Genomic DNA, 15,660 nt, shown 5'->3' on the forward strand with positions numbered 1-15,660 from the left:
CGAACTCGGGACCTTTGCCTTTCGCGGGCAAGTGCTCTACCAACGGAGCTACCCAAGCACGACTCACGCCCCGTCCTCACAGCTGTACTTCCGCCAGTACCTCGTATCCTACTTTCCAAACTTTACAGGTGCTCTCCTGCGAACCTTGCAGAACTAGCACTCCTGAAAGAAAGGAGAGCTTCTGTAAAGTTTGGAAAGTAGGAGACGAAGTACTGGCAGAAGTAAAGCTGTCAGGACGGGGCGTGAGTCGTGCTTGGGTAGCTCAGTTGGTAGAGCACTTGCCCGCGAAAGGCAAAGGTTTCGACTTCGAGTCTCGGTCCAGCACACAGTTTTAATCTGCCAGGAAGTTTCAGATATAAAGGTAATATCCAGAGTACCACAGGGAAGTGTGGTACGACCGTTACCGTTGATAATATATATATAAATGATCTAGTAGACAGTGTCGGATGCTCTTTAAGGCTATTCGCCGATGGTGCAGTTGTCTATACCAAATTAGCAACGCCAGAAGATACTAAGAATTTGCAGAACGAACTGCAGAGAATTGATGAATGGTGCAGGCTCTGGCAGTTGACTCTGAACCTAAATAAATGTAACATATTGCGCATACATAGGAAAAGAAATCCACTACTGTACAGCTACACTATTGATGACAAACAGCTGGAGTCAGCGTCTGCCGTAAAATATCTAGGCGTAGTTATCTAGAGCGACCTTAAGTGGAATGACCACATAAAACAGATAGTGGGAAAAGCAGACACCAGACTGAGATTCATCGGAAAAATATTAAGGAAACGTAACTCGTCCACGAAAGAAGTGACTTATAAGGCGTTTGTTCGCCCGATTCATGAGTATTGATCGTCTATCTGGGAACCCTATCACACAGAACTGATAGAGGAGATACAGAAGATCCAACGAAGAGTGGCGCGTTTCGTCACTGGATCGTTTATCTGGCGAGAGAGCGTTACGGAGCTGCTAAACAAACTCCAACGGCAGACGTTACAAGAGAGGTGTGTGCATCACGGAGAGATTTACTATTGAAATTTCGGGACAGCACTTTTCAGGAGGAGTCGGACAACATACTACTTCCCGCCACATACATCTCGCGTATTGACCACGAGGAGAAAATTCGAGAAATTTGAGCCAATCAGAGGCTTACCGACAATTATTCTTCCGACGCACTATTCACAATTGAAACAGAGTTACAGGGATCGGATAGTGGTACCGAAAGTATCCTCAATCACATACCATTACGTGACTTGCGGATTATGATGTAGATGTAGCTTGCTGTTATTGAACGCATGTTCTTTTGTAAGCGATGTAGACAATTCCGACTAGAAACTTACGTAGGTTGTGCGACCTCGTTCAGTATCTGTATTAGTTACACAACAGTCGAAATAGCGCATCTTGCAGCGTACCTCTTGTGGAATGTAAATAAATTTTGCGGACTGATGCAGAGACACTATCTACTACTTTGACAGTTACAGTTGTCGGCAGTGTCTACGCTTCATTGTACTTACAGGTATTATTATATGCCAGAGAGAACGAATGTCTGCATGGGCCCGATCTAATACAATCTGTGAAGATGGCGCAACCGGCGCAGTGGGTGCTACGAGAGCCACAGTGTGGGTTGCTGGCGGCACAATGGACGAAACCTGTTTATGGCGTACGGAATTATATGTTCAAAGTACATTCAATTACGAAGATAAGATGCAGGTGGTTCGCACTGTCAGCGTGTCTTCGATTACCACCGCAGGTCCCATGCAGGCGCAGGAGAATGTTTTCCACGGCATAGTACTACTCGCACCAGCCTGCGTCCGTGTCACGCCGCACGTTTCAAGCTGCCGTCGTTTGGAGAGACGATCAGCGACCTACTGCACCAAAAAATGTGATTCACTAGCAGAAGCGCACATTTGCATTGATCCACGGTCGAATCTCGAAGGTCCCCTGCTCACTGTAATCGTAATTGACGATGTCGTTGGAGCAACAAGCGAATACGTAGGGGTGGTCCGGTGCGGACTCCATATGCATCAATGTACTATGGTTGGTGTGCTCCGAAGCACTGGTGCTTGCAACAACATGTGCTCTTTCGGCAGAGATGCCACAGGTCACCGTCTATCCTACTTTACAGAGCAGACCAGCCTCTGAGCCCCAAGTTTTGCGAAGAGTCGTAGACGTTTAACCATTTCGAGCATAGTGGTAGTTTCACTATCCTACCTCTTTCCGTAGATGCTCACGACAATAGCACGTGAACATTCGAAGAGCATCACCGGTTTCGAGATACTCATTCACAGGCTTTACGTGTTAATAAATTGCTCTTTGTCAAAGTCTCTTATCTCAGTGGAATCCCCATTTGCAGCCCATGTCTTCCCTAGGGTGATTACCCGCTCGTGTATGGCCCGCAAGGCCACCAGGCGGTATCCAACGTCGCAGTGGACAGTGGTCATCATATAGAGAATCGGCAGTAGATAAAGGAAGTTGAGAGATCCATTTTCATTACAAGAGAATATCCAAAGACTTCAGCCAGTTAACTGCTGGATGTGTTGCGGCTACAAAGTCTTTCGGGCTACGCATGAATTTTCCTCTTTGGCAGTAGAGCAAAATGTGTACCGCTGTTTGTTCCGATGTTCCACTGTCGCAATGGCCATCATCGGTAATTTCCATTTATGAGACGTTGATCGGGTCACGGCGTGGCCAGTTGTCATACGGTTTAGATAACTCATAATTTTCTTGGTTAGTTCGCACCCGGGAGTTGGATGGACAGATCTGTGTTGCCTAACTACTTATGACCATTGAAGGATGGGCACTGATTTCTTCATTAATCTCTTCGATTATAGCCTTCTGGGGCGAGTTGGCCAGTGTTGGCCCAGACTGGTCCTTTAGGTTTTAATCGGCTCTAAGGCTCTAAGCACTATGGGGCTTAACATCTGAGGTCATCAGTCCCCTAGACTTAGAACTACTTAAACCTAAGGACATCACACACATCCATTCCCGACGGAGCATTCGAACCTGCGACCGTAGCAGCAGCGCGGTTTCGGACTGAAGCGCCTAGGAACGCTCGCTCACAGCGGCCGGTTCTTTCTTTCTTTCTTTTTTTTTTAATCGTCAACGTGGTAAATTGTTCAGCGTTCGATTAATAGGCAAGTCTCTGAATCTTTTGAGTTTCTTCCGTTCATATGTTACTGCTTGTTGTCATTCGAACTCTGGAGGGGCAATACTGACGAGTACTGACTGCCACATTGTTGGTGTGGATTTAAAAGTATTTGTCACGATCCTCATCGCGTCATTTAGATGGATATCTATTTTGTTGACAGTTACTTCAACCCCAAACAGGAGAACAGTATTCGGCGACAGGACACGCAAGTGTTTGTGTAGTAGTTCTTATGGTGTTTGAATTATATCCACAATTAGCACCATCCAGTTTCCTTAATATGTTGTTTCTTGATTTTAGCTTCTGTCTTATCGGTTCTAGGTGTTTCCTAAATTTCAGGGATCTGTCGATTCTCTGTTTGTCATTCTATTGATTAGAAGGATTGAACTGACTTCTGTTTTATGAGGGTTCGGGCAAAGTCTCCTCTTTCTGTAATACTGGTCGAGCTTTTCTAGATCATTAATAAGTGTTTGTTCAACTTCCTCACGTATGTTGCTTTGAGCTGCAATCGGCAGGTCGTCGGCGTAGCGAAGCTTTACAGAATCAGTGATTAGTATGTCGTTGGTATGCAAGTTAAATAAAAGTGGGGGGCCAGAACAGAGCCTTGTGGGATACCATTCTTTGTCGTATAGGATTTTCTTGTGGTTTCTCCAATGTCAACATTGAATGAGCACGTTTTAAGCGTGTTTCCCACTATTGCCTTGAAGTTTGAGCTTGGAATTGTTTGATTTAGCTTTTACCCTAATCCATGAACCCCGTGACAGGCGTACAAATGACAATTTTTATTTACGCTTTGTATCAGTCACTGGAACATATCTGCGCTTAGTGTACCTCAGCCCACCTTATGTCATTGGGCTTTGATTTTGGTTCCTTCTTTCTGGACTGCGTTTCCTAAAAAAGAATGTTTCTCATTGACGTTTTTCAGCCGACCTGAGAACGATGTCGCATTTCACGGTCGTGGCTATTATTCTGATTGTGGCGCTACCTCCTTTTACTGTATAACGCGCAACGTGATACCTTGTGAGGAAGAGAAATGAACCACGCCCGTATCTAACCTCGCGGCGGGTAAAGGACCATTGGTTTGGTACGTTGACCAGTCTGAGAGTGGTTCTCATGCGGTTTTCCACGACCTTTTAGGCCAATACTGAGTTGGTCGCTAATAATCTTCACCTCAGAAAATACGATACACCACTAGTTAAAATATTTACTCGGTCACAGAGAGATGGTGCATAAGATTTCCCAACCTTAAGTTAACTAACGACTATGGCGGCAGAAAAGGCATTCAGGTACGACGTTAAAATAAGTTTTCGAAATTTTAAATACAGCGGGCTCGTGCGATGGGATAGAAGCTAGAGAAGAGGGAGTGTATCTAATTCAGTATATTTCACACTATGCAATAAAACAAACATCGTCACAAGAGGTCTGAAAAGAACCTGTGGGAGGTGCCAGGCTATTCCTCAAGTTTCTTATCTCCAAGTCATTCTACGAAATTGTTACAACGTCTAGATCTTTCCTCAGTCTGCCTACGGACCAGAAAGGCTGGTCGCCGCATCCTGCAGGAACTTTTGAAAATTTATTTCCAACGCATGCTTTGAAACACCTTCCGTCTTGAGAGAATCACTCACTCTTAACCCAGCATAGCAGGTCCAGACCACAGCCCATTAAGAAGGATTGCAGGAAGTCTGACTCTTCATCTACAGGTTGACCAGAAGCCCCCTTACATAGGGTGTCGGAAATCGGCCCTTGTCCAGAACAGTCAATGAGTGTCCGAGCGTGGTTAGAAACAACTTCCTATAATGCACCACAATTTCCCAGAAACTTAAATTAATTCAACTCTTCAATTCGGCTCCACATCACAGCTACCACTCGTTCGTCTGATTTGTAGTTATTTCTTCTCGTTTTGGGCATTAACTCGTCCTGTAATCTATAGCAAATAAATACTTTTAAGGTTATAGTATTTACTCGCCACCAAATATTAATAGGTCTATAACTTACATCAACGGATCCTGGGAAAAAGGTCTCAAAAAAAAGAGTGAAATAGATGGGACTGACACTTAAGATTCCAGAAGTTCAGCGTCTATCACAGAATGCAACCAATGAGACTTGATAACAACATGAGCAAGTTTATAACTGCCCACACAACAGAGCCTATATTACTATAGGTGACCTGAGTAAATGCTTCAGAGTGTGTAACCTGTAGTCGAGCACCGCTGACAGAGGCGAAGTCCTGCTACAACACAAGCGGCCGACACGACGAATTCGACATAATCAAGCTGAGCGGAACGATGTCCTAATCAACATCCACCGGCAGTGGTGGTGAGAAGGCTGTGGCGTAGCGAGCCTGATAATAATCTGCTTGACGTGGATGGCCGAAGAGGACTGTCTTCCGCCTTCACTGTGGCCAGTTACACTGTCGTCTCGTCATCTTCGTAGTTCTCCAGGCGGCGGTCGAGTGACATGAAAACTGAGGGTCGCAAAAATTTGAAGTAATTCTGCAAATTACGTGCTAGTTTAGCGTAAGATACTTTTTTGTTTGATACCAAGTGGATAGCCTTGCATCCTTACTGTCCATGGAGAACGTTCCACGCAGGTAAAAGCGCCCCATTCAAGTGCCGTCATTGCCAGATCCGACACCGTACGAGAGGTCACAAGTGGAACTGTCAAACCATAGTAAGTTGAGTAAGCCAAGACAAAGAGATAAAGACCCTGTCCATCAGCGAGAAAAACTAATAGAAAGACTGACTTCCTGAACGTAGGCGGAAGCAATTGGATAAACAGCATTCCCCTTACTTACTTGCTAGCATAGCAAGAGCCTGAAAATCTGTATTCACAACTATAGCGCTAGGTTAAACATAGTGATGAACACATAGTTAGCTTTTAAATGATGCAAATTTTGATGTTGTTAAAGTTTTGAGACTTTGTTGCTGTTCAAATTCTTAAATGAATTAATCATAGAACACACGCACTTCCCAAATTTTCGAACGATTAATTTTGAAGTGCTGTATTTCTCTGGACTGCAATTTCTGTAAGTTCTGCTAAAGATATTTACTAACAAGAGAAACTCCCCATCGCAACCCCCTCAGATTTAGGGGAAAGATGGCCGAGCAAATAGCCCGTTAAAAACTGAACACAGATCAAGCATGAAATCAGGAAGGAGGTGTGCTGAACTGTGGAATAAAGCAAAGTAGAAACAGTGAACGGTCCAGAAACAAGAAGAAAAATAAAGAAGAGACTGTGACAGCAACTGCGTCGTGGGTAAGTGGTCACGGTCTTGGACTGCCAAGCGGGCGAGCTGTATTCGAAACTTCCTCATGGGATGAATATTTTTTCTTTTACACTAATATGAAAGTCCGTCCGATCATTGAAATGTTTGTTCTCTTTGTGTAGTGTTGGCAGTTTTTATACTATACATTGGTCATATGAGTCATGTGGTAAGAATACGTTACCGTTGCAAGTAAACGTGATGAATAGTGAGAGCAGGCGAGATACCACATAGACGTAGCACAGAAATGAAAACAAGAAGTGAACGGGTGTGAACTATGTTACAATAAAGGAATTCAAAATTTAAAACTTCCAAATGGAAGGCAGTTTCAAAAACGTTAAAACCATACATTTTGACAGAGGAGAAAAGCCGTGTGATGTGAAACTGTTGCGTTCATTTGTTGCAGCTTGTATGACAAACCATTATGTTTTTGTCATTACCTTCGAAGTGATCACATTCACATTCGTACGAACTCCTGCATCGGGCAAGGAGGTACATCTCACTCACTTACCAGTCGTACAAATTAGGTGCGCCAATAAGAGATTCCTATCATATGACACAATGTCAACTAATGCCGTGTATGACACACCGGATTTGTTTTCCGGTGAACGATTCAGTTGACTTATCACCTTGTCATCAAACATTTATGGTTCCCATTCGAAAACCGCTTCCTTTCGGCTGCTAATAGAGCAGCTGTACAGAATCAACTGTCATTATATGTCCCTACATTACACCTCGCTGTTGCAAACGGACGTTACAACACGACACAAACACGAATTTGAATAAAGCGATCATAAAGAAAAAGAAAATTGGTAGGAGCGGTGTTCGAACACGACATTTAAACCTTCCAACACCGTAACTATCTAGCGAAGACGCCATTTTTGTTTACTGTTCCTCTTTATTGCACTTCTTGTTCTGTTTTCCTCTACACTTTCTTCCTGTTTTCATTCTTGATCTGTGTTCCGTTTTTTGACGGGCTTTCCACTGGGCCCTCTTACTACTAAATCTGAGAGGGCTGCGATGGGAAGTTCCCTTGCAGTACCGATGACAAAAATTATTATTATTATTGTTATATTAAATCATTTGTCCGCTCCCAGCGTTCTCGCTTCCCACGCGCGGGTTCCCGGGTTCGATTCCCGGCGGGGTCAGGGATTTTCTCTGCCTCGTGATGGCTGGGTGTTGTGTGATGTCCTTAGGTTAGTTAGGTTTATGTAGTTCTAAGTTCTAGGGGACTGATGACCATAGATGTAAAGTCCCATAGTGCTCAGAGCCATTTGAACCATTTTTTTGTCCGCTCCCGGTAGCTGAATGATCAGCGTGACGGATTGTCAATGCTCTGGGCCCAGGTTCGATTCCCGGCTGGGTCGGGGAATTTTCTCCGCCAAGGGACTGGGTGTTGTGCTGTCCTCATCGTCATCCTATCATCCTCATCGACTGCAGGTCGCCGAAGTGGCGTCAAATTGAAAGACCAGCAGCCGGCGAACGGTCTGCCCGACGAGGGGCCCTAGCCGTACGATTAAATAAATAAATAAAATCATTTTACATATTTTATTATTTTAATTATTATCGTAGGCATCTATGTGCAATCGGAAGCTGGGGTGACGCAAATTCGTGAGAGGGGGGAGGGGGCTGTATAAGACACTGTGGTTCCTGCGAGAACCGAACCTTGGACCCGCGCCTTGCAGTTAGCGCCACTTGGGGCGGGGACGATAAACCAATAATTTCCACGTTTGTGTCGTCGATGCGTTTTCGTCCATCGATGGCAAAGATGTAAGACCTCGCATTTAAAATGGACCGGCCGGACTGGCCGAGCGGTTCTAGGTGCTACAATCTGGAAAGGCGCGACCGCTCTTGTCGCGGTTCGAATCCTGCCTCGGGCATGGATGTGTGTGATGTCCTTAGGTTAGTAAGGTTTAAGTAGTTCTCAGTTCTAGTTAACCTCAGAAGTTAAGTCCCATAGTGGTCAGAGCCATTTGAAGCATGTAAAGTGTGCGGCGTAGGAGTGCAGCGGTGTACCGTGCGGTGTGTGTTTTGCAGACGGAGTACCGGGTGTGCGCGGCGTGCCAGGAGCCGATCACGGACAAGTACCTGCTGCAGGTGAGCGGGCGCTCGTGGCATGCGCACTGCCTGCGCTGCTGCGTCTGCCAGCTCGCCCTCGACCGCCAGCCCTCGTGCTTCATCAAGGACGACAGCGTCTACTGCAAGGCCGACTACGCCAAGTAAGTTGCCTCGCCGTCTGCCGCCACCAGCACTTACAAACCACAATACTTTGTCCAAATTAGAGTAACACTTAACGACCAACAAACGACCGCTCAGAACATTTGGTGACTGTGCGACGTAACGCACTCCTTCGCACATCAACGGCGGTTCTGCTACATAAATTGTCCACCTACCTCGATACTGCAGCAGATCTGCACACGTAACTCCTGACTGCAGCTACTTAAGAGATCTCAGAAAAGCAGTGTTGCAGGAACTGAGATTTCGTAACTACACTTCGGAGACAGCTGTAAGTACTCCAAAGAATAAACCAAAAGGCGCTTGTTCGACACATCCTTGTTTATCATCTGTAAGACATCCTTACCAGATAGACTGATAGAAGAGATGGAAAAGACCCAACGAAAAGCGGTGCGTCTCGTCACGGCATCGTTTAGTAGACCCGAGACAGTTATCGAGATGGTCAAAAACCTCCACTGGCAGACGTTACAAGAGAGCCCTTGTTCATCACGGAGAAGTTTACTATTGAAATTTCGGGAGAGCAATTTTTGGGAATAGCTGGACAGCATATCACTTCCTCGCACACACATTTCGCCTAATGACCACGATGAGAACATTCGAGAAATTACAGCTTTTGCAGAGGCTTACTGACAATCATTCTTCACACGCGCCTTCCCGGAGTGGAACAGGCTAGGACGGATCGGTTTAGTGGTCATAGAAGTACCTTCAACCATGCACCATTAGGTGGCTTCTGGAGTGTGGTGTAGACGTGTATAGATGTAAAGTGAGCTGCCATTCATTGCACAAAGTGGAAAATTTGTCCAAGTCATTCTGCAACTCCTTACGATCGTCAAAAGGCGATACTTTCCTGTGAACAAAAGCATCACCAGCGATCAATCGTACAGTGTTGCTGATCCTTTGTGATAATTTCTGCCACTGTCGAATGACTGAATCGAAAGTACTGACAACTCTTCGAGCGCTTCCGGTGAACCTATACTGTCAGAGTTGGAGAAAAGGGGCGTAATTAAAGCGAAGGAAGCAACATATTCGTGATCCCGCCTCAGCAAGTTGCTATATTCGCCATCCACCTTAACGCCCCGCTACAGTCACTAGGCTGCGCCGCTGCGACTACAGAGGCAGGCGCCTGCATTCTCGGCCCCATCCCCAGTGCGGCAGCGCGCAGGCTGCGGGAACGACCCCACCCCATGCCACGCCGCGGCGGCGCGCCCCGGCCCGTCACGTCTCAATCCGGCTATCCGCCCTCTGGAGGCGCCGCTAACTACCCATTGTCTGCGGGAATTACAGCCCCGCTGCACGGCCACCAACTTGCGACCGCACTGCCACACCACACACGCTCTGCCGGTGAAGCTTGCGATCGTGCGAATGTTCCGTATTAGAAACTGTAAATGCTGCCGCTATTTAAGTATCTTTATGGCTGTATTATCTACTACAAACGATAAGAAGCACATACTCGTATGGTGCCCCTACATTTAGTACATTATTATTCGCTTATCACTGATTTTAGAGTGGGTCTTGGCGACCTGGCTGATTAAGAGTAGTGTGAGTATTCTAACAACCCTACCACAACAAAGGTCAAAATTTAATAATGGTCGTGGTACTGCTCACGCTGTTAAATACTGCATTTTCGGGCAACAACAAAGTTATTATGTGGCAGGTGTCATTAGAGCACAGTTAATAAAGTCATTTCATGTAATAATGAATAAACTAGGCACTCATCTTTTCGTGTTTCCCACGCTGGTCTCGTTGTAAAATCGTGGCTCAATCGTCGAAAATCTAAGTGGTGATGATTCCAAGCTCGGATGCAAAGAGGCCTAGGTTTTATTCTGCGATATTCAAAAGTTTTGTAGATGCGCTTCACAAACCATTCTTGAAGATTACACTTTTGCAGGACAATGGTGATGTAAAAAAAAAAGTCATCAGCACTCCGAATTTAAGTTAAACTTCCTTTTAATTGCTTTTATTGCAATATCACGTAACACACAAAACATCACTTCACAATACAAAACATACTCGGAAACATCTTCCTCACTGTTAAAGTTCACATTTTATAAACTGACTACAATATGCGTCTTTCCTACATTTACGTCCAAGACTTGACCTTCTCAAGGTCCGACACTCTAACAACTAACTAATAATCGCTTACGCGCCCAAAAATCAAGAGTTAAAAGTACGTCAAAGATCATAGTGACAAAAGAAAGAACACACATAAGAATAATATCATTGCAATATAAACATATCGATGTATCACAAATGAAATCAAATCTGAATGTTGTCTCAGAAATATGTTAAGTAATTAACAGAAACACAGTAGAATATCGCTGGTATCGAGAGGTTGAGTTGATGTGCCGTAATGGTTGCGTAATTCAAGTACCATTACAGTACGAACAACAAAATAATATTGTAATCGCCATGTCCTCATGACTGATTTTCTTGATACTAGAATGCTCAGCGACATATTACAAGGATGCCATGATCAGTATCCTCGCCAGCAGCAGGCACTAGCTGGCGATCCTTATTCCTCTAGAAGAGGGGTGTCCAACCAGCGGCCCGCGGGCCGCATGCAGCCCAGAGCAGGTATCAGTGCGGCCCAAGGAGTCAGCGCCTTTGATACTATTGGTAAAAAAAATTTAAAAAATCCATAAAATTCCTTTTATGTGAAGTTTTGGAAATTAGATTTATTCAATTTGAAATTCGCGCCGCATGATGCTACTCTCTCATTGGTCCATAATCGTTTTTATTTATTTATTTATTTATTTTGCTGAGCAGATATTGTTTGTGTGAATTATATTCTGTGCGGCCCAAAAATACTCGTCTTCTTCCAGTGTGGCCTAGGCAAGCTAAGAGGTTGGACTCCTCCCTTCTAGAACTTTCTATAGTTTCCGCCTTTTACCGACGGACAGAGTATCGTCGGGCTGTGAGGGCAGTCTTGGAGCAGACTGTGTTGACTAAACATGTAGTGAAAGGGCTGTGAGCCAGAAATGCACGAAACTGATTTTTAAAGTGTTTAGCACCGTAGTGAATTATTTCCGAATGTCTTATGATTAATTTTGTTGGAAGTAATTACAGTTACACCAAGAACAGTTAGGCTACAGATCAGCGTTTGTAAGCAATCATGGATGAAGCACGTCTCTCAAACTACAGCCCGTTAGCCAACCATTAGCATCAAATTCACTGGCAAGTCGCAGAAGTGGCGTTAAAGAACTTGTGGAGCGGTTCCCGAACCGCCTCGCGAGGGGTCTCCCGGCCACCAATGCCATACGCTCATTATTATTATTATTATTATTATTATTATTATTATTATTGTTGTTGTTGTTGTTGTTGTTGTTATTATTACTGTCAGATCTCTAAAAATAATGGGAGGGACCATACAATTTTGTTCATTCATATATAGCTCTCAGTTGCTACCTCACTTAAATTCAGATTACGCTCCTCCTTTCGAATATGTTTCATCTCACAGTAATTGGAGTGAAGGCACTCAATGTTACAACCTACATAAATGCACAGGAAGTTTATTATACGTCTCCTTCATAGTGGGAACCAAAGTCGTAAATTTATTAAAGGAATGCGACATTTTTCCACTTAGGCTGCATTTGTGTAAACTTACTCTTTGGTCCACTACTTGTTTCAGCTTTTTAAACCGTTATCCAGTGCTTGGCTAGAAAAAGGCGCCATACTTACCAGGGTATTCACGTGATGTGCTTCCGTTCATTTTGATTTACCAATTTTATTATTATTGGACATTTCCTGCCTTATGTGCACCAAATATCTATCAAATCGTGAAGAACAGTGACATCTGTAAATAAGAACGAACGGAAGCACATCACGTGAGATACGTATGGCGCCATTTGTGGTTAAACATAGAATAATGCCTTAAAAGCCGATAGTAGCTGTGAAACGAAGAAATTTAAATAAATATAGCTTAACTCACCGCGAGTGTATTCTCTGGCATAGATAAATGGGGAAAATTATGTACAATATTGGGCCTAAAGTGATTTTTTGAGGGATATAGGCGCCCCGAAAAGTGCTTCCTTGAAATGTTTCATTCAACTTGTTGATTCTTCCGTCGCTTCCTGGTAGAGCAACTTCATAACTATAAATGAAAAGCACAAAATTGTGGATGTTACGCAGTTTTAATTCATTTCATTTATCGTTTATCGGTTTACAAGGCAATCATGAGGCTTTAGATGTATTTAACGGATGGGAAAATGCTTCGGAAAAAGCAACGGAAGTTGAAATACAGGCAACGTTCATAAGACATATCACACACGACAAGGAATTATGGATGCTTTATCTCTTCATGCATTAAACAGTAAGCACTGATTCCCACCGTTAATACAAACTTCATTTTTTATTTACTTATTTATTTTATATAGAAAGCGGCAGAGTGGTTGTTTCGGAGGCAGGCAGTCCACATTACTGCTGTTAAAGTCACGCGGACTGATGACCTGGGGGACCTTTTATTTCAAGGTTACGTGATCATGGTACGTGGCCGAACTGTGAGCCACCCATCAACCACTCGCTCAAAACTTATATTACAGGCTGTATAGTATTGGCTTTTCCTGCCTACAGGGCTGTCTACCAAAACTTGGTAATCACTGATCAGACACAGTTCCCTTATATTTACCAGTGTTGTTGTACTTTTGTCAGACACTGTTAAGCTGAATACAACATTTAATGTCTTGAAAAGACAATGCTGATGTTTAGATTAGGAAACGATACGCTAAAAGCAGTAGATGTGTTATGCTGTTTGGGCAATGAAGTAACTGACGATGGCCGAAGCTTAGACGATATAAAATGTGAACTGTCACTAGCAATAGAAGCATTTCAGAAAAACAGAAATTGTTTAACATCGAGTATACTCGTATACATAAGTATTCGAAAGTCATCTCTAAAGGTGTTCGATTGGAGTGTAAATTTGTACCGAAGTGAGAGGCGGATGATTAACGATTTAGACAAAAAGACAATGCAGAAAGTTTTGAGATGTGGTGAAACAGAACTGTGCTGAAGATCAGAAAGATAGGTCGGATAAGTAATGAAGAGGTGATGAGTAGAATTGGATAGAAAAGAAATTTATCACACCGTTAAAAGAAGAATTAATTGAGGAACGCATCCTGGGGCAACATGGAATCTTCAGTTTGGTTATGGAGGAAGTGTGCGTGAGTGGGGGAATTTTTAAAGAGAAGCCAAGGCATCACCATGCTGAAGCACATTCAAATGGAGATAGCCTGTAATAGTTACGCACAAATAAAAGAAGTTGCACAGGAAAAGCTGTATCAAACCAGGCATCGGACTGAGACCACAACGAAAACTACGACAACAAATACACTGACGGAAAAAAAATCGTAAGACCTAAAAATAATAAATGTAGAGAAATGGAATTTTGGGAATAAGTTTGTCTAGGTGACATATTTAAGTGGTTAACTTTGCAACATCGCAGGTTAATGTAAACGCGAGATAAGCCATTGTAAATGTCAAATGCTGGTACATTAATTAACATTTTAACCTCCAGAATGTCGAATGCAATCATGAAAACGTCCATGCATGTGTTCAATGGGTGCTGGGTGTCAATTTGTGAGATGGACTTCCTTGCCTGTTGCACTTGGTGGTCCGCAGCTCGTGGTCGTGCGGTGGCGTTCTCGCTTCCAGCGCCCGGGTTCCAGGGTTCGATTCCCTGCGGGGTTAGGGATTTTCTCTGCCTCGTGATGACTGGGTGTTGTGTGATGTCCTTAGGTTAGTTAGGTTTAATTAGTTCTAAGTTCTAGGGGACTGATGACCATAGATGTTAAGTCCCATAGTGCTCAGAGCCATTTGAACCATTTTGCGCTTGGTCGGTCAACACAGGGATTGTTGATGCTTTTTCTGGATGACGTTGGAGTTGTCGACCGATGATGTCCCATATGTGCTCAATTGGAGGCAGGTCTGGTGATCGAGCAGGCCAAGGCAACATATCGACACTCCGTAGAGCACTTTGGGTTACAACAACGGTATGTGGGCGAGAGTTACTCTGTTGGGAAACACCCCCTGGAATGGTGTTTATGAATGGCAGCATAACACGTCGTATTACCAGACCGACGTACAGACCTGCAGTCACGGTATGTGGGATAACAACGAGAGTGCTCTTGCTGCCATACGAAATCGCGTCCTAGACCATAACTCCAGGTGTACGTCCAGTGTGTCTAGCACGCAGACAGGTTGTTTGCAGGCACTCAGCTGGCCTCCTTCCAACCAACACACGGCCATCACTGGCATCGAGGCAGAATCGACTTTCATCAGGAAACACAACATACCTCCACCCTTCCCTCCAATGAACTTTAGCTTGACACCACTGAATTCCAAATGGCGGTGGTTTGGAGTTAGTGCATTGCTCGCTACAAAGCGTCTGGCTCGGAGCTGTCCTTGAAGTAACCTGTTTGTAACAGTCCCTTGTGTCACTGTGGTGCTAAATGCTGCTCAAATTGCTGCTGCAGACGCAGTACGATGCACCAGGGCTATACGCCGAACACGATGCTCTTTCCTTTCGGTACTGCCACGTGGCCGTCCGGAGCCCGATCTCTTGCGGCCCTACATTCTCGTGATCACCGCTATCGGCAATCGTGTACGCTGGTTATATTCCTACCGAGTCTTTTTGCAATACCGCAGGTAGTCTGAGGCGTCTCGTCACCCTCGACACGGCTTCCACGGTCGGAGGTTCGAGTCCTCCCTCGGGCATGAGTGTGTGTGTCGTCCTAAGCGTAAGTTAGCTTAAGTAAGATTAAATAGTGTGTAAGCTTAGGGACCGATGACCTCAGCAGTTTGTTCCCATAAGGAAAAGGACTCCGTATTCAGGCCACGAGTGGCCTACCGGGACCATCCGACCGCCGTGTCATCCTCACTTGAGGATGCGGAAATTAGGGGTGTGGGGTCAGCACACCGCTCTCCCGGTCGTTATGATGGTATTCTTGACCGAAGCCGCTACTATTCGGTCGAGTAGCTCCTCAATTGACATCACGAGGCTGAGTGCACCCCGAAAAATGGCAAC

At 44.5% G+C, this 15,660-nt stretch overlaps 1 protein-coding gene across 2 annotated transcripts in view; it reads left to right on the forward strand.

Annotated features, from left to right (window-relative positions):
* The window catches only part of LOC126275560 (LIM/homeobox protein Awh), a 294,771-nt gene that overhangs the window by 180,724 nt on the left and 98,387 nt on the right, over positions 1 to 15,660 (forward strand). For both annotated transcript variants that reach the window (XM_049977208.1, XM_049977207.1), the window contains exon 2: positions 8,445 to 8,626. In XM_049977208.1, the coding sequence (XP_049833165.1) occupies positions 8,445 to 8,626 (182 nt within the window). The remainder of the gene's footprint in view (positions 1 to 8,444; positions 8,627 to 15,660) is intronic.

The sequence above is a fragment of the Schistocerca gregaria genome, chromosome 1, assembly GCF_023897955.1.
Source record: "Schistocerca gregaria isolate iqSchGreg1 chromosome 1, iqSchGreg1.2, whole genome shotgun sequence".
NCBI classification, from domain to species: Eukaryota; Metazoa; Arthropoda; class Insecta; order Orthoptera; family Acrididae; genus Schistocerca; species Schistocerca gregaria.